The following is a 19,555-nucleotide window of genomic DNA, read 5'->3' as shown; positions in this document are numbered from 1 at the left end:
TTTTTGCGGTTTTTTTGGACGCCGTTCATCCGGCGGTTTAATTAATGTGTTCATTTTATTGGTCAAGTCGTTACGATCGCGGGGATACCATATATGTGTATGTGTGATTTGTTTTGACACTTTTACTGAATAAAACCACTTTTGGGCAAAAAAAGTAGTTTTATTTGATTTTGACTGTAATAATTATTATTTTTTTTCAACAAACTTTATTTAACTGATTGACATTTTTTTTTTAAGTCCCACCAGGGGACTTCACTATGCGATGTGCCAATCGCATATATAATGCTTTGTTATACACAAATGTCTCATGGGACTATAATGTCATATGGGTTGAGCTACCAGCAAGTGCAGCAATTCCCAGCTCCCCAATAGTAAAGATAGAAACTCCAAACATCATATACTAAATACACGAGAAGAAGGAGTCGGGACTATTTAAGTAAGCACAAAATATCAAAAAATACAAATTTTATTGAAACATACAGAAATACATAATAAAAACAGACTACAAACCCAATAACTGTATATCTCCGAAATAGGAGACAGTATGGAGCCACAAAGGTACTTAGATTAGTACAGTTTGTATATGTCACATTTAATCGGGAAGGTTTCCCAAAAGAAGTTACCAAAAGGATATAATGTACTTTGAAAACAAGTCCCTAGAACCATATAATAACTCTAACGGAACACTAGTGTCCAAACATATTTTCTGCATATTCCCAGTATACTACGTCTCTGTGAACAATAATCGGGAATACAGAGGTAGTGGTTTGTTTATAGTAGCAAGTAGTTTAAACACACTCAGTACCAATATAGTAACTAATTCAGAACAGGAACCAGTAATAAGGATGACCCATTTCAGACAATTGTCTAAGTATACAGGTAACCTGGTAACAACACGACAAAAAATAATAGTCTTTGGTGAAAAAAGACCAGCAAGTACTAACCCATGTGGCTCCTCAGTTGTAACAGCTCCCAAGTGTCCCAGCTCCCAATTGTCTGAAATGGGTCATCCTTATTACTGGTTCCTGTTCTGAATTAGTTACTATATTGGTACTGAGTGTGTTTAAACTACTTGCTACTATAAACAAACCACTACCTCTGTATTCCCGATTATTGTTCACAGAGACGTAGTATACTGGGAATTTGCAGAAAATATGTTTGGACACTAGTGTTCCGTTAGAGTTATTATATGGTTCTAGGGACTTGTTTTCAAAGTACATTATATCCTTTTGGTAACTTCTTTTGGGAAACCTTCCCGATTAAATGTGACATATACAAACTGTACTAATCTAAGTACCTTTGTGGCTCCATACTGTCTCCTATTTCGGAGATATACAGTTATTGGGTTTGTAGTCTGTTTTTATTATGTATTTCTGTATGTTTCAATAAAATTTGTATTTTTTGATATTTTGTGCTTACTTAAATAGTCCCGACTCCTTCTTCTCGTGTATTTAATATATAATGCTTTGGTATACTTCGTATACCAAAGCATTATTGCCTGTCAGTGTAAAACTGACAAGCAATCTGTTAGGTCATGCTTCCGTCATCGCCTAACAGGCAGTTGCGGAAGACAGACCTGGGGGTCTTTGTTAGACCCCCGGCTGTCATAGAAAGCCGACGGCGACCCGCGATTTCTTTGCGGGGGCGCTGATGGGCTGACAGAGTGAGCTCCCTCCCTCTGTCAAACACATTAGATGCCGCTGTCACTATTGACAGCGGCATTTAATGGGTTAAACTGCCGGAATCGGAGCGCGCTTCGATTCCGGCAGTTGCAGCAGGAGCCAGGCTGTGTATAACAGCCGTGCCCCTGCCGCTGATCGCGTGGGTACACTGGCAGTACCCGCGCCGTCACAGGACGGATATATCCGTCCTCCTGCGCGAACTAGCAGCTGCTGAGGACGGATATATCCGTCCTGCGGCGTTAAGGAGTTAATGGCGTGGACTTGATGGAGTTTAAGAAAGGGTCAAATGAAAAAATCTCAAATGAAGAGTTACTTCACTGCCCTGTGTTTCTGTGTTGGGTTACAAAATGTGTGTGATTTTATTATATGTTTTATGATATATGAATAAATTCTGCTGATTGTTTTTTTTAGCAGTATTGGTGGTTAAATTCCTATTTTGATTTTCAAAAATGCTAAAACGAGTTACACTGGTACTCCAGGTGAAGCTCCTCATAACTTACCGCAAGGCTCACAACTTTGTATCCAGTAAGTCATCCAGTAATGGCAACGGTAGCAGAGAAAGTAATGGACACATTATCAAAAACTCTACTACCTTTATAAAACTGCATTACTTGTGCGGTTGCTGCTGTGCCTTCTGTTTTGGTCCTATGTCATTAGAGATAAAACATTCATAGGTTTCTGCTGTAAGTGAATCCACAGACCATCCTTCTGGTCCTTTTCTCGGTTTACTTTACCAGTTATAACCCCAATTTTAGCTTTTTCCTATTTGTGTCGCTCATCTTTTTATATGTAATGCTAAGCAGCGGTACGCCCTGTGCCAATGCCATCTGAACTCTAGGCGGGTTATCATGGCAGCTAGTTTCTGATTATCACTTTTGCATCTCTGGATGACTTGAATTTGCCCGAGTAGAAGCTGGCACAGGGTATAATTGAAGAAGATAAATTGCTATTCACAGACAAGCCTTTGCTACATTATTCATATCGTCCAATATTCTGCGCTTGGACACTGTACGTCACCAGACCATTGCATTCTACTATTTTTTCTACCACACACTTTCCATGAAGACAATTAAACATATAAGATAACATTGTCCTTGTCGACTCCTGGACATTTTACATCTTCTTCAGTAATAACACATAGGCGATCACTGGAATTATCTATTTGTTCCATTTGTATTAATATTGACAAACATATTTAAAACTATCTCGCTTTTTTTAAATGTTTATTGTACATAAAATCTATATATACTGGTAGATATCGATGGTATTCAAGAAGACAGTTAATTACATGTCTACTTCTTTGTATGCTGCAAACCTTTCAGAGCTCCTTTTCATGACAGAGCAAGCTGATGTAATGAGCAAAAGAACAGTGAACAGATATATGACTGTCTCCATAGCAATTTGGGCAGCTTTCCTTGTTTCCCTAGTTACTCTTTTGACCGATAACCATCTGTTATTCTTCTGGGCTCCAGGCCCAAGAGAAACAATAGACAGAAATGATAGAAGACATTTTTTTCTACTGGAAAGTGTAGAACATTAAAGCCAAATATGATAAGGAAACTAAGAATCTACAAAACATGAATACATGTATATTTCTACAACTATTTCAGAAGATGCTTTTGTTTTTGCACTTTTAAGGCTGCGTTCACATCTGCGTCAGGGCTTCATTCCGACGTTCTATCGGAGCTTTCTGGCGGAACGGAGCCCTGACTGACACAAACGGAAACCAGAGGTTTCCGTTTCCATCACCATTGATTTCAATGGTGACAGATCCAGTGCAAATGGTTTCCGTTTGTCTCCGTTGTGCAGGGGTTCCGTCGTTTTGACGGAATCAATAGTGTAGTCGACTAATGTATTCATTCCGTCAAAACTTCGGAACCCCTGCACGACGGAGACAAACGGAAACCATTTGCACTGGATCCGTCACCATTGAAATCAATGGTGATAGAAACGGAAACCTGTGGTTTCCGTTTGTGTCACTCAGGGCTCCGTTCCGACAGCCAATTTTGACGGAAGGTCGGAAAGGAGCCCTGACGCAGATGTGAATGCAGCCTTAAGCTAGATTCACATGGGCGTTGCACATCTCGGACGTGAAAAACTGCAGTTTTTCACGTCCGAGGTGCATCTGTGCTCTGCACTGCGGGATGCGATGTCACGCATCCCCCATAGACTAGAGTCTATGGAGGGATGCGTGAAGTGTGAAAAAATAGGCCATGTCCTATTTTCTCACAGACCCTTCACATAGTGCGTTGAAACAACGGCCGTGTGAACGGCCACATCGAATTATATAGGTCCGTGTGACGGCCGTTGTTTCAACGGCCGTCACACAGACGTTTAACATGTTCGTGTGAAGTAGGCCATAGAACTCTAAAAAACTTTCGAATGTATAGCCTGCCTCAGAATCTCAGGCCCCATAGCTCAATGGACATCGTATACTTGTTTACAAAACCACGTCCAAGCCTGTGTACATGTCATGAAGCCAAAGGAGGGAGATGTGAACCCTCCCTCTGTGTTGCTATCAGATTTAGTTTGGGGCTAATCCAGGAAACAGGGTCTAAGGCCCCGTCCACACCATCAGGAATTTTGAGGCAGATTTTGACCTGCCTGCACTCTTTGGCGTGTATTTTGCAGCGTTTTATGACCGTGGCCAATGAGCGCCACGGGCAAAAAACGCTGTGAAAGGGCCCCCGCCTCTTGTTGAAAGCAATGGGAGTCGTATTCAGACATTTTTTGGTGTGGTTTCCAATGCGGTTTTCACATTAAAAAAAACGCGCCAAAAAAACTCAGTGTGACCAGGCCTAAGTGATTCCCAGGTATTTACACTTTAACCCCTATAGTGGGATCAGGACTTCGTTGCGGAGAATGCCCCTGGTTTCTACCCCCAGAGTAGTCTCTGTTAGCAATGGCTGATGTGTACAGGACAGAATAATCTGATATGATGTACCTAGGCAGCAGGGAAAGTACTAGGTCAGAGAGGCAGAAGTTAGGGCAGGTGGATTTCATGAACACGGTAAGATCGACAGAAGATCAGGAAAGGCAGAGTTCAGTCAATATGGAGAGAGAGAGGCAGAAGGTCAGGTACAGGCAGCAGACAAGAGACGCAGTCAGGAAACAAGTCTGGCCAGTATCAGGAAATCCAAAACAGAAGTACTACCATGCACAATTCAGGTACCAAAACACCCAAATTGCTCTGGGTGATTGGAGGTGGAACAAGGTTTAACCGTTAGTTAACTAAAGCAATAGGGTGTGATCACAATCCCAAGGACTTAAAAGAAGCATAACATTGACTAAGGATGCCAACAGGGTCAGATGGTGTTTTATTAGTGATAACAGAGGTGCACAGCGGTCACCCATGACATGGTGCGACTGCCATGAGGAAGCGAGAGGATGCTGGCGAGTGGAGAGGTGAGAAACAGTACGATTAGCGCTGTTTGTTACAGTACCTAGACTGGATGTGCATGTGTAAACAAACAGACTTTGTCCATAAAGCCCCCGGGCTACCATGCCAACCATCAGCAACCCGCAATTGCATCGTAGGGGTGGAGGAATAGGCTGTCAGGGGGGGGGGTCGACCCCCCCTTTCTAACACTTTAAATGCGGCGATCGCTATTGACCGCGGCATCTAAAGGGTTAAACTAGCCATACACCTGTGTTGTATGGAGCAGGCTCAGGCCGTGAGCCCGCTCCATATTTCCCCTACCCGGCTATGGTGTAAGAATACGTCATACGTCGGGTACGGGTTAAAAAAAAACAACTTATGAATTATATTAGATAAGTATTTTTGGGGGCACCTAATATTTTTTTTAAATAAAGAAGAGAGGGTTATCCTGTTAATAGGTCCTGTTTAACCCCAGAAAAAGGTATGGATTTTCCCGGTCGAATTTCCATGTTGCAGTCCCTAGAATAGTCACTGATTGGCAGTGGACGAGCTGTAGCAAAGAACTTGTAGCAAAGTCAGGGACGTAGCCATTGCTTCAACGGAGCCTCATGGTAGATTCTCAATTGAATAAGCCACCAGGCCTGACGTCCTCAGCAGCTGCCATTCTCCATGGAAACCCATAGCAGCTGGTGGATTGGAGCCGTAAGCCGCGGGAATCACTGGGGGAAATGTGTAGAAGAGGAAGAGGCGTCCGGTTGCCTTGCATAGTTACATAGTACAGTTGAAAAAAGACGTTACCAAGTTCAATCAAGGGATGGGAGAAAGGGAAGAAGGGATATGGGTAAACCACTTTGATTTACCCCTGTTGATCCAGAGGAAGGTAAAAAAAATAAAATAATTCCCATTAGGAATTAACCAATCTATCCTAAAAAAAGTAATTATTTTAATTGTTCCTCATAACTAAGATTCTTCATTCTACAAAGCTTGGGGTCATCTGAAAAAATAGAAACAGTGCTATTAATCCCGTCCTTTATATCATTAATAAATAAGTCGATTAATAGTGGTCCCAGCACTGAACCCTGGGGTACACCACTTATAACCGGGGACCATTCAGAGTAGGAATCATTGACCACAACTCTCTGGATACGGTCCTTGAGCCAATTCTCAATCCAATTACAAACGATACTTTCTAAATTTATAGTTCTTAATTTACCCATTAGACGTCTATGAGGGACAGTGTCAAATGCCTTTGCAAAGTCCAAAAACACTATATCCACAGCGGCCCCTCTGTCTAGGCTTCTGCTCACCTCTTCATAAAAACCATTCAGGTTGGTTTGACAACTTCTGTCCTTAGTAAAACCGTGCTGGCTGTCACTTATAATACTATTTATTGTCACATAATCCTGTATATAGTCCCTCTATAGCCCCTCAAACACTTTCCCCACGATGGATGTTAAAGAGACTCTGTCACCACATTATAAGTGCCCTATCTCCTACATAAGGAGATGGGCGCTGTAATGTAGGTGACAGTAATGCTTTTTATTTTAAAAAAACGATCTTTTTTCACAACGTTAGGAGCGATTTTGGTTTATGCTAATGAGCTTTCTTAATGCCCAAGTGGGCGTACTTTTACTTTCGACCAAGTGGGCGTTGTACAGAGGAGTGCATGGCGCTGACCAATCGGCATCATGCACTCCTCTCCATTCATTTACACTGCACTAGCGATATAGATATATCGCTATGTGCAGCCTCATACACAAGCCCTAACATTACTACAGTGTCCTGATAATGAATACACATGACCATCCAGCCTGGATGTCATGTGTACTCAGAATCCTGACACTTCTGACTCTTTTTTGTGAGATTCCAGCAACGGATACGAAATCTCGCGAGATCACGGAGCTAAACGAGATTTGGTTTCACCACAGAACATGTTTCCACTGCTGCAGAGTCCAGTGGTGGCGTGCTTTACACCACTCCATCTGATGCTTGGCACTGTGCTTGGTGATGTAAGGCTTGCATGTAGCTGCTCGGCCATGGTAACCCATGCCATGAAGTGCCAGGTGCACATTTTTTTTGCTGATATTAATGTCAGAAGAGGTTTGGAACTCTGCACTTATTGAGTCAGCAGAGCATTGGCAACTTTTATGCACTTTGCGCCTCAGCACTCGGCGACACCGCTCTGTAACTATACATGGTCTGCCACTTTAATGCTGAGTTGCCGTGGTTCCTAAATGCTTCCACTTTGCAGTAATACCGCTCACAGTTGATCGTGGAATATCTAGGAGGGAAGAAATTTCACGAACCGACTTGTTGCAGCAGTGGCATCCTATAAAAGCACCACGCTCCCATTTAGTGAGCTCTTTAGAACGACCCATTCTTTCACTAAACAATGTTCACCTGCATGACTAGGTGCTGGATTTTATACACATGTGCCAATGGGACTGATTGAAACACCAGAATTAATAGATTTAGAAGTGTGTCCCAATACTTTTGTCCATATAGAGTAGGCGATATGATTTCTGGCACTTTATATGGGGCAAAGCAGAACTTTCTTCAACTACATTTTTTCTACATAAATTTCTTTCACAAAAGTCCTTTTTTCACTGTCATAAAAAGCATTGGAACCTGCCCAACTTTAGAGAGGAAATTGCATTAATGAAGATCAAGCTTAATGGCAGACTTCCACGAATAGGAAAGTTTGTTTAAAGCCTCCTTTTCCCCTCCCCCAATCAGACTCAAACGATAATGTTGAAGTGATGGCAAAGATGGTTATTGTGACCTCTGATTTCAGCTGAGAGCCCGAATTATTCTGTGCAAAAAGGTTTGCATTTAATGTAATGAACCAAAGGATAAAATCAATAAACTGGGAAGAGAGTGACTGTCATAAAAATGATATAGATTCTGGAGTTCACTTTGGTCATGAAGCTATTTAGAAGTTTAATTAAAACCACGCCACTTCTAGAAGGATAAAAGCCCTGTGACAGCTTTAAATCCATGATCTGCTAAGACTTTCAACAAGTGAATTACTAGGAGACTACTGTATGTCATATGGATGGCCATCAAAAGCCCACAACAAATTACACTGTAATAGATTTACTCATTTAGGGGCCAGAATGAATATATTGCCAGTGGGACTTGCTTTTAGAGAAGTATCAATCCTCACCATGGTTATAAGAAGAATTGGTCAGATTATAGAACTACAAGTCTTCGTTCACACTGTGCATTTTTGTTGCACTTTCAACATGCATTTTTTTTTACATTTTGGTAAACTTTCATATCTCTGAATAGGAGTTCATCAAACCAAACAAAAAACGCAACAAGAACGCATAGAGTGAACCAAGTCTAAGGCTGAAATGACATGCTTTTTGGCACTTTTTGATCCAAACACAGGAGTCAATATAAAAGAGAGGAGAAAGATCAGTCTTTCCTTTATACTTTTCCTTCTTTTTGTATCTACTACTGCCTGTGGCTCAAAAAAACTTCCAAAAACCTGTGTGTGTGTGTGTAATTCCAGCCTAAGGCCTCGTTCACACATTGCAGATTTGGTCAGTATTTTGCATCAGTATTTTTAAAGCCAAAATCAAGAGTGGATGCATAGAAGAGAAGAAGTCTAAATCTTTCCAATATATTTCCCCTGTGTTTAGGTTCCACTCTTGGTTTTGGCTTTGAAATACTGTGTAAAATACTGCCCAAATCTGCAATGTGTGAATTAAATCTAAGTGTGATCCTAATTAGGATGTGAATACACAGGACCAAAAAAGGTACAATGTTAGATTGAGACACTGGTTGGAAGTTATGAAACTTTCTATGGCAGGCTTTTAGCGTATAAAGTTTCGCAAATGGGCTCAAAAGTCGCAATTGGTGTTTAAATTGCAACATTTGTGGATATTTGCCACTCTCGACATGTTTGTAAAAAAAAAATAAAAAAAAATGGCATGATCTCTCGAGAGAGACAGGGCCACAGTGGCACAATGAATCAATTACAATTTGTGCTAGAAATCTGGCGTAAATGACAACAAAAATCTACGCCAACTCCTAGTTGATGGACACTGAGGGGACCTTGAGGGGAGAAGCAAAGGAGGTAGGTATACATATTTTATGTCTGATGGAAAGGGGGAATGGATGGCGCATGGCCATGGATATTGTGCCACAATTGCCAGTCAAAGAATATAACACATTAAGAGGCGTTCTCACTCCAACAAATTGTTTATTAAGACTGGCGTATGAAACGCCAGTCTTAATAGATCCCCCCCCCCCCCCCACTGTTTTTCAGTTCTAAGATCCAACTAAAACACATGAACACAATGGGACATATTTATCAAGACTGGCATACCGCCTAGCGGGTTGCCATTGTGTCATTTCAATGCAGCATGTGCCATATTCCTTAATATTTATACAGCTGAGCTGCAAGTAGCTTCCCTATCCTAGAACAAGGCTCGCTGGCACCTACAGGCAACTATAAAGCCATGTCTCCTTGCACTTCGGAAGTTGGAAAAAAGCATGCGGGGCTTTGTAAATATGAAGTTCAGCCATTCTTTTCAATGCAAGTGTGCCAGAAAATTTTAGCAATTACTATCGTGTGAAATAATAGTACTGCAATTAAATGATCTATACTAACAATATGTTTTACGTAAATATTGTATGTATTAAGTATGGCTAAATAGGAACCTTAACTGAGAGCTTTGATATTCTAGAATTTCCAATGACTACAGCGGTATTGTTCTATTCATAGTGATATCACGGTTGTGGCAAGTGATTGGCTGACATGGTCGCACTATGCACGACTCATCAGTGCTTAGTGGGACAACAGGAGCAGCAAAAACATCAGGACTAGCGGTGGGGACCAGAGTGGAATTGGTAAGATAAATATATTGAAAAGTTTGCTGTTTTGCAATTTTGAGAACAAATGAGCAGATAACAGAAGTCCACATGGCACACTAACCAAAGTAAGCTGCACTATTGTACCGTAAACAAGACTAGCCAACTGGACCTGCCATTGGAATAATGAAACATGAGTTACAGTATTTGCTCTGACTACCTCAGGGTATCCTCTTAGATCTGTACTACTGCAGCATTGATCCCAGAAACGGTTAGGCTGGGCTCAAACGACCTATTTTCAGACGTAATGGAGGCGTTTTACGCCTCGAATTACGTATGAAAAACTGGCTCCAATACGTCGTCAAACATCTGCCCATTACTTTTAATGGGCTTTACGATGTACTGTGCCGACGACCTGTCATTTTACGCGTCACTGTCAAAAGACGGCGCATAAAATTACAGCCTCGTCAAAAGAAGTGCAGGACACTTCTTGGAACGTAATTGGAGCCGTTTTTCATTGACTCCAATGAAGAACAGCTCCAAATTACGTCCGTAAAAGACGCCCCGCAAAACGCTAGTACAGGCAATTACATCTGAAATTACGGAGCTGTTTTCTCCTGAAAACAGCTCCGTAATTTCAGACGTAAATGCAGTTTACGTGTGCACATACCCTTAGGGTATGTTCACACGCAGTGGTTTCAGACGTAATTCGGGCGTTTACGCCTCGAATTACGCCTGAAAAATCACCCCTAATACGCCTACAAACATCTGCCCATTGCTTTCAATGGGAATTACGATGTTCTGTTTCCATGAGCCTTTATTTTGCGCTTCGCTGTCAAAAAACGGAGCGTAGAAAGACGCTCCGTAAAAAAGAAGTAGCATGTCACTTCTTGAGGCGTTTTTTGGAGCTGATTTTCCATTGAACACTATGAAAAACGCCTCAAAAAACGTCTGAAACGAAGCCTCAAAAGAAGCTCCAAATTTCATTCTCAGCTTCAAAAATGCCTGAAAATCAGAGGCTGTTTTTTTTGTTAAGCGTGTGAACATACCATAAGGGTATGTTCACACGGCAGCGTCCATTACGGCTGAAATCACGGAAAACAGCTCCTGAATTTCAGACGTAATGGCATGTTGCAGGCGTTTTTCGCAGCGTCCATTACTTACATAATTGGAGCTGTTTTTCTATGGAGTCAATGGAAAACGGCTCCAATTACGTCCCAAGAAGTGACAGGCACTTCTTTGACGCGGGCCTCTTTTTTACGCGCCGTCTTTTGACAGCGGCGCGTAAAAAAAATTACCGTCGGCACAGAACATCGTTAAGCCCATTCAAATGAATGGGCAGATGTTTGCCGGTGCATTGGAGCTGTATTTTCGGACGTAATTCGAGGTTAAAACGGCCGAATTACGTCCGTAAATAGGGTGTGTGAACACAGCCTTAGGGTATGTTCACACGCTCAGCAAAAAACATCTGTTTTCAAGCGAAAACAGCTCCTGATTTTCAGCTGTTTTTTATTCAAACTCACGTTTTTCATGCCGTTATTTACACCCGTTTTTGGAGCTGTTTTTCTATAGAGTCAATGAAAAATGACACCAAAAACGGCTCAAAAAGTGACATGCACTTCTTTTTCGCGAGCGTTTTTTAACGGCCGCGTAAAAAAGCGCCCCGTCGGAACAGAACGCTGTTTTTCCCATTGAAATCAATAGGCAGATGTTTGGAGGCGTTCTGCTTCCGATTTTTCGGTTGTTTACGGCCCGAAAATAAGCCGTGTGAACATACCCTTAAATTCAAGAGCATTTCAGCATAACAAAAATAACTGTCTAAAAAGCACAGCAAATACACCATTAACAGGAATATTGCAATATATTATGTAAGCGATTAAGTGATCAAATGGGTACATACCCTAGTGGGTTAATAAAATGCTTTATTATGAAAAAAAATGTATATTATAAAACGAACACATAATTTGTATCACTACAGCCATAAAGACCCGTAGAATAAAATTAATCTGCATGGTGACGGTCTTACAAAAAAACAAACTATGGCGAAATTGCATATTATTTTGTTCATCCCCCTCCCAAAAAAAATAAATAAAAGTTCATCAAAAAGTCCTATGTACCCGAAAATGGTACCACTAAAAAACTACAACACGTCCTGAAAAATTCAAGCCCTCATAAAGCTCTGTTGACGGGAAAAATAATTAAATGTATATGTGGCAACAAGGGTAAAGTTTTATTAAAGGGAAACTGTCAGCAGTTTTGATGTCTCAAAACTGCTGAGAGGAAGATATAGGGGAGGAGGATGGAATTTTAAATATATGTTTTGTCTCGGTCATACAAGTTGCATGACCGTGAAAAAAATGTTTCATTCCCCCGGCCTGCCAATCGCAGGTGCCACTAAGGCGGGACTTGATGTGCAAGTGTTCCTGCACTGCACGCTGCAAGACGTGCTCCTCTACTCTGAGCAGTGACTCTAGCAGTCTCCTGATTGGCCGCTAGAGATGTCACTTAGAGCAGAGTGGCACTTGCGAATGCCGCACTGGAGCAATCAAATGGTTTCTCAGTCATGCAACTTGAATGACCGAGAAAAAAGGTATGTTTAAAATGCCCTCCTCTTTCTCTAAATCACCCTGTTAGCAATTTTGAGGAATCAAATATCCACAAGGGGTGTAACTTCAACGTTTGCCCATTCAACAAGATCCCATACACAGTAAGGCACCTTCCTTCATACAGGAAGGCAGCTCAAGTTATGCCCAGTACAGCCACTCATCTACCCTGTGCTTGATTTTGTGGCTTACCAGATCTACACCCTTTGGTCATATAGATACATGTGTGTGGTGAGAATGGATTATAATTGGGATAATTATATTTGATCAGTTTCTGATAAAGCGGACTGTTATCTCTTTAGTATTGTATGGTTTAATTTTATGATTTTAGTTAACTTCTTCTTTCCAAAACATCTATAAAAATCTAAAGTAGTTTAAAATACGACATATATCTGATTTTTCCATGACAGTAAAGTAAAGGGTCAGATCTAGTACGTATCTATCAAAAACACAATGCCATAATCAATAATGTTACATGTAAACAAAGCCATTAGGTCAATAAAAATGTTTAGCTCTGATACTGGACATGTTCATACTCGACAACGGCCACCCGCATTTTCGGGCCATGCTCCCATACAAAGTATGGGAGAACGGCCCGTAAAATGCAAAAGAACGGACACGTGCCACAATTTTCGCAACATTTCTATGGCACGGACACCCATCCGTAGCGATACAAAATGATGTCCGCGGCCACTAGAACTGAATGGGTCGGTAATTGCGGTGAATTTTTACGGTAGTGTGCATGGGGCCTTAAGCTTTATTGATTTAATTAATTAAAGCGCCTCTCTGGTCTCAGGACAACATTCTAAATGTGATGGTGTATATGGAGTAAAATTACCTGGTGCCCTCCTGCTGTGGATCGGCCGTTATAGGGTCCCCTCTGTGTTGTCTCAAATTGAGGCTGAGTTTAAGACACTCCCTCTGTTCACGGATTGGACGGAACTGCCCAAGTGAGCAGCTCTGGCCAATCTGAGAACAGTAGGAGTGTCTCAGACTCGTAGTCTAAGCAGCGCTGCAGAAATTTTGGGAAAGGACAAAGAGAACCCTAAAACGGCAGATCCATGGCAGAGGGGCACAACTGGGGGGGCATCATATATCATTACTTCATATATACCATCATATTTAAAATGTTGTCCCGGGATCGGAGGCTCGCTCCAAAAAGCATTGAGCGCCACATTTATACATATTCCGGTCAGTATCGTAGCTAGCGGGTAGGTAGGGGGGCACAGTGGCCCCGGGCCCCTAAGATTGTGGGGCCCACTGAGATGGTGGGGCCCACTGCTCCGCCCGTAGCCACGCTGTATTATTATTTAAGCTAGCAGACGTACTGCACGCTTGGCACGTCTGCTAGTGCACGCTTCTGATGCTGCCCGCCAGGAGAAGAAACCTGCGTGTGAGGAGACGGTGAGCAAGTACCCCTCCCCACAGGATCCAGTTATGATAGGGTTTATATACAGGGATAATGGCTGCTTTAACCAGGGATGATGGGGGTTTATACAGGGATGATGGCTGGACTACCCATTATTCCTATATATAACCCCCATCATCTCTGTATATATCAACCATCATCCTTGTATATACCAGCCATCATTTCTGTATATAACCCCCATCATCCCTGTATATACCAGCCAGGCTGGTATATACAGAGATGATGGGGGTTATATACAGTGATGATGGCTGGTATAAACAGGAATGATAACTGGTATATACAGGAACGATGGCTGGTATATACAGGGTTGATGGGGATTACATACATGGATGATTGGGGTTATATACATGGATGATGGGGGTTATATACAGGGAGGATGGCTGGTTTATACAGGAACATTGGCTGGTATATAGAGGGATGATGGGGCTATATACAGGGATGATGGGGATTATATACGGGGATGATAGCTGGATCAGCCATCATCCATGTATATAACTCTCATCATTCCTGTACACAAACCCCTATCATCCCTGTATATACCAGCCATTATCCCTGTATATAACCCCATCATCCCTGTATATAGCCCCCATCATCCCTGTATATAGCCCCCATCATCCCTGTATATAGCCCCCATCATCCCTGTATATAACCCTATCATCCATGTATATACCAGCCATCAGCCCTGTATATAACCCCCATCATCCCTGTATATAACGCCATCAGCCCTCTATATAACCCCATCATCCCTGTATATACTAGCCATCATCCCTGTATATAACCTCCATCATCCCTGTATATACCAGCCACCATCCCTGTATATAACCCCCATCATCCCTGTATATAACACCATCAGACCTGTATATAACCCCCATCATCCCTGTATATACTAGCCATCATCCCTGTATATAACCCCCATCATCCCTGTATATACACCAGCCATCATCCCTGTATATAACCCCATAATTCTTGTATATATCCCCAACATCCATGTATATAACCCACATTATACCTGTATATACAATCCATCATCCTTGTATAGAACGCCAACATCCCTGTAAATATTAGCCATCATCCCTGTATATAACCCCCATCATCCATGTATATAATCACCATCATCCCTGTATACACCAGTCATCATCCCTGTACATACCAGCCATCATCCCTGTACATAACCCCTATCATCCCTGTATATACCAACCTGGTTGGTATATACAGGGATGATGGAGGTTATATACAGGGATGATGGAGGTTATATATAGGAATGATGACTGGTATATACAGGGATGATGGGCGGTTATATACACGGATGATGGGCGGTTATAGACAGGGATGATGGCATTACACAGCCCCCTATCATCCCTGTATATACCAGCCTTCATCCTTGTATATACCACCATCAGCCCTGTATATAACCTCCATCATCCCTTGATATACCAACCAGCCTGGTATATACAGGGATGATAGGGGTTGTATACAGGGATGATGGCTGGTATATACAGGGATGGTGGGGGTTATTTATTCTTTCATTCACTTTCAGAGAGGACTGCAACACTTTCTAATGAAAACTCCTCTGTCAGAGAAAAGATTAAATTGTAGTAAGAATGGATAATATAGCAGCATATACAACACAGTGCTCATTCAGAATGATACAATTATAATGCGCCTCTTCAGTTGTAAACATGCATTGGGGGGCCCACTCAGATGTTTTGCCCCCCCCCCCTGTGCTAAACCCCTAGCTAAGCCTCTGGTTCCTGTCCAAAAGTTTAGGCCCAATGATAACTTAAGGCCCAATGATCGGTTGAACAAGCGCATCTGTTATGCAAACCAAAAAATGGTCACTGTTCAGCAGCACATTTCCCTGTGTAAACAGGAAAATGTGCTGCCGACATGATGAAAATGCAAGGGGATGAACGATTGTAGTAACAATCTTTTATCCCCACACTTGGCAATTGTTCGTCCCCATACATTACAGATGATTGGTCCTTGTGAATGGAGCTAACGAGCGTTGATAGACATGCTGTATCGTTGTTCTACGCTCGTTTTCACAGCCAGTATCGGGCCGTCTAAAATGACCTTTAGTAATTATTTACATGAATGTGTATTCATCGTCAATACTTACAGATTCTTTATATCGGTTATTCCACGGAAGGCTTTTCTAGGGAGACCTTGTATTTGGTTTTCACTTAAATCTCTGGAAAATACAAAATTATGATATAGATTTATTATTATTACAGCTGCAAGTTCACTTTTATTTAAAAGCATCATTTTCCATTTTTCATACACAAACATTTTTATAGAGTTGGATACGGGGATTTCCAATTTTTGTACACAAATATTAATTATTACACAATAAAAAGTTTTGTAAGGGCCTGTACACATCAGCGTATGCATTCTGTCAGACCTTTCCATCGGAGGAGCCCATCAATGGAAAGTCAAACAGAAACCATAGCTTTCCGTTAGCATTACCATTGATTTCAATGGTAATGCTTCTGTTGCCAATTGTTTCTGCTTGTCTCCGTTCCGTAAGGTTTCTGTTTTTTTGACAGAATCAACAGCGCAATCTACTACGATATTGTTACCACCAAAAAATGGATACCTTACGGAATGGAGACAAACGGAAACCATTAGCAACGGAAACATTACCATTGAGTTCCGTTCATGGATACCCGACGGAGAGGTCTGATGGAACCCATGATCGGAACCCCGATGCAGAAATTGTCTTGCTCGATTTCTCACTTTTTTCAAGATCTTTGTTTGCTGTTAATAAATGGAAAAAAATCTACTCTGATCATAGCTGTGCAGTGTGCCAGGCTGGTTGTGAATCAGAATTGACCTTTCTTTCTTTTTTTACGGCGTTTATCGTGTGGGTTATATAATGTCATATTGTAATAGTTTGGACTTTTACGGATGTGGAAATACCAATTATGTTTATAATTGGGGAAATTGGGGTCATTTGAACTTTTAATATTTTTTTGTGTATAATATCGGGCTATAATAAAAAGTTTTTAATACCAATTCCTTAGCCGTCATTACAAATTTTAATTAAAGTTATTATTTTTTTTAAATAGTCACTCTGCCATGTAAGGTAAGTAAATAATTATCAGAATCAGTAACATGACTTTAGAATGTAAAAAGGATAAACCCAAAGATACACCTAGCAGGTAGTAAACAAATATTATTTTACAGACATACAGGAGATGTAGGTACAAACTATTTGAATGGTATGAAGACTGAAAATTAATGCAGCTTTGCAATAGATCTTTATATTAAAAAAAACGTCCTACCCTTTTGTGTCTACAGCTCCGATGCAGACCTATGCGTCTCCAGGTAACAGGCTACAAACTTTGTGTATCTTGCAATCAAACACAAGGGGGTTCCATCTGTACCCTACTTTCTGCTAACATACATTCACTATACTTAGACCCAGGAGGTCCTCAAATGATCCTTTATGCTTTCTAATAGCATTGTGCTAGGAAACGGATTATTATTATTATTAAAGGGGTTTTTTGAACTCCACCCCTTTCTCAGAAAAACCTTTTAAATACATTATGCATACAGTATATTGCTGAAATGTCTTGGATAATTCATATACAAATATATAAAGATTTGAGCAACATGTGCTTTGTAATAAAGAGATTTTTGTAAAAAGCCTATGAAGCTTATGAAATGAAAAGTATGTAAAACTATTAATTTTATGTCTCCTGTCTTAAGTATTATGTCACTGGAAATAGAAGACCAACCCCATCTATTTTATATGACACTTTGCTTGTAAATGTTATTAATTCTGGTTTCTACTGAGACAATGTCCCCTGGCTTAGGACTTTGCCCATAAATCTCCAGGACTGTATATTGATTTCATAAATACCTCTAGTAGGCTGACAAATGACAGCTTTAATAGCATTACTGATGCAACAAAGACAAAAGTTCAGGGATGGGTGCTTTATTTTATGTCACTGTATTTTTGTCATGATTAAAATGGCTTTTGTGTCTCTTACCTCCCATTGTTTGTGCGCTGAAACATTTTGCTCATTTCACAATGAATTACTGGCTCCTATGATACTCCAAATGCACATTGCAGGGTTGCTTTGCTTATAGCATCATAACATTTTATTGCAAATTAATTCTATATATGTTAAAGCTCCTAAAAAGCATTGACCAATGCATTATTTTGTGCAGTGAAACAACACACAGGGGTTAATTTATCTATTTCTACGAAAGTCTTCTGGTGTAGAAAGGTCGCAAAAGGACCAAAAAGTCACAATTTGCAATGAAAAGAGTTTTGGCCTTTTTGCGCTACCCTCGCCACTTTCATGAAAAGGAAGAGCAGCCCAGGTGAAAGGGGTGTGGCTACTGCAGGCCGACATACTTATTAGAATTTTTTTTTCAATTCCTTTTATTTAACCCCTTAATGACCGGGCATGTTTGTACCTTAATGACCAAGCCAGATTTGTCAAATCTGGTATGTCTGACTTTATCAGAGAATAACTCTGTGAAAGTTTTGAATATCCAAGTAATTCTGACATTGTTTTTTCGTCACATGTTGTACTTTATTTTAGTGGTAAAAGTAGACTGATAAGATTTGCGGAAATTAATTAAAAAATAGAAAAATGGAAGAAATTTTGTAAAAATTACCATTTTCCCCTATTTTTAACTGCAATATGTCACATATCTACACACATACTGTACAATTTTTTAAATTAAATATATATTTCTATCTCTTTACTCCATTTTGGCAGCACTTTTTAAAAAATAAAATAAATTTTCAGCAATTTAGAGGACTTACAAATTGAATAATAATTTTATAAATTTTGAAGTACATTTTGTTTTCCTGCACCAAGCCAGGTTTTCAGAGGCTCATAGGTGTCAGAATGGTGGAAACCCCCACAAATGACCCCATTTAGAAAACTAGACCCCATAAGGTATTTACCTAAGGGTATAGTAAGTATTTTGACCCCACAGTTTTTTGCTAAATTTAATACATAGCAGGTGGAAAAAAAAAATTCACTTTTTTTCATAAAAGTATCAGTTTGAAGACCAATGTCTTTGTAAAGCGACCATGAGAATGAAGAAACACACCACAAAATCTATCACCCTGTTTCTCCTGTTTTCAAAAATACCAACATTGTGGCCCTAATGCGCTGCCTGGACACACGGCAGGACACAAAAGGAAGAGAGCACCCGGAGGCTTTCAGGTCTCATATTTTGCTTGAAAATGTTTTAGGCCCCACTGTACATTTGGAGAGGCTTTGAGCTGCCAGAACGATAGAAACTCCCCATAAACGACCCCATTTAGAAAACTAGACCCCATAAGGTATTTACCTAAGGATATAGTAATTATTTTGACCCCACAGTTCTTTGCTAAATTTAATGCATATCAGGTGAAAAAAAAAAATAATTCACTTTTTTCATAAAAGTATTTGTTTGAAGACCGATTTCTTTGTAAAGCGACCATGAAAATGAAGAAACACACACCAAAATCTATCACCCTCTTTCTCCTGTTTTCAAAAATACCCACATTGTGGCCCTAATGCGTTGTTTGGACACACGGCAGGGCCCCAAAGGAAGGGAACACCCGGAGGCTTTCAGGACTCATATTTTGCTTGAAAATGTTTTAGGCCCCACTGTACATTTGGAGAAGCTT

General features: G+C 40.7%; 1 protein-coding gene across 1 annotated transcript in view; it reads right to left on the bottom strand.

The window, feature by feature from the left end:
* Positions 1 to 19,555, bottom strand: part of SLIT3 (slit guidance ligand 3) — a 761,836-nt gene that overhangs the window by 258,156 nt on the left and 484,125 nt on the right. Inside the window, exon 5 of the mRNA XM_075856411.1 lies at positions 16,034 to 16,105. Within this exon, the coding sequence (XP_075712526.1) occupies positions 16,034 to 16,105 (72 nt within the window). The remainder of the gene's footprint in view (positions 1 to 16,033; positions 16,106 to 19,555) is intronic.

The sequence above is a fragment of the Rhinoderma darwinii genome, chromosome 3 (assembly GCF_050947455.1).
Source record: "Rhinoderma darwinii isolate aRhiDar2 chromosome 3, aRhiDar2.hap1, whole genome shotgun sequence".
Classification (NCBI taxonomy): domain Eukaryota; kingdom Metazoa; phylum Chordata; class Amphibia; order Anura; family Rhinodermatidae; genus Rhinoderma; species Rhinoderma darwinii.
This window is presented reverse-complemented; position numbering and strand designations above follow the sequence as displayed.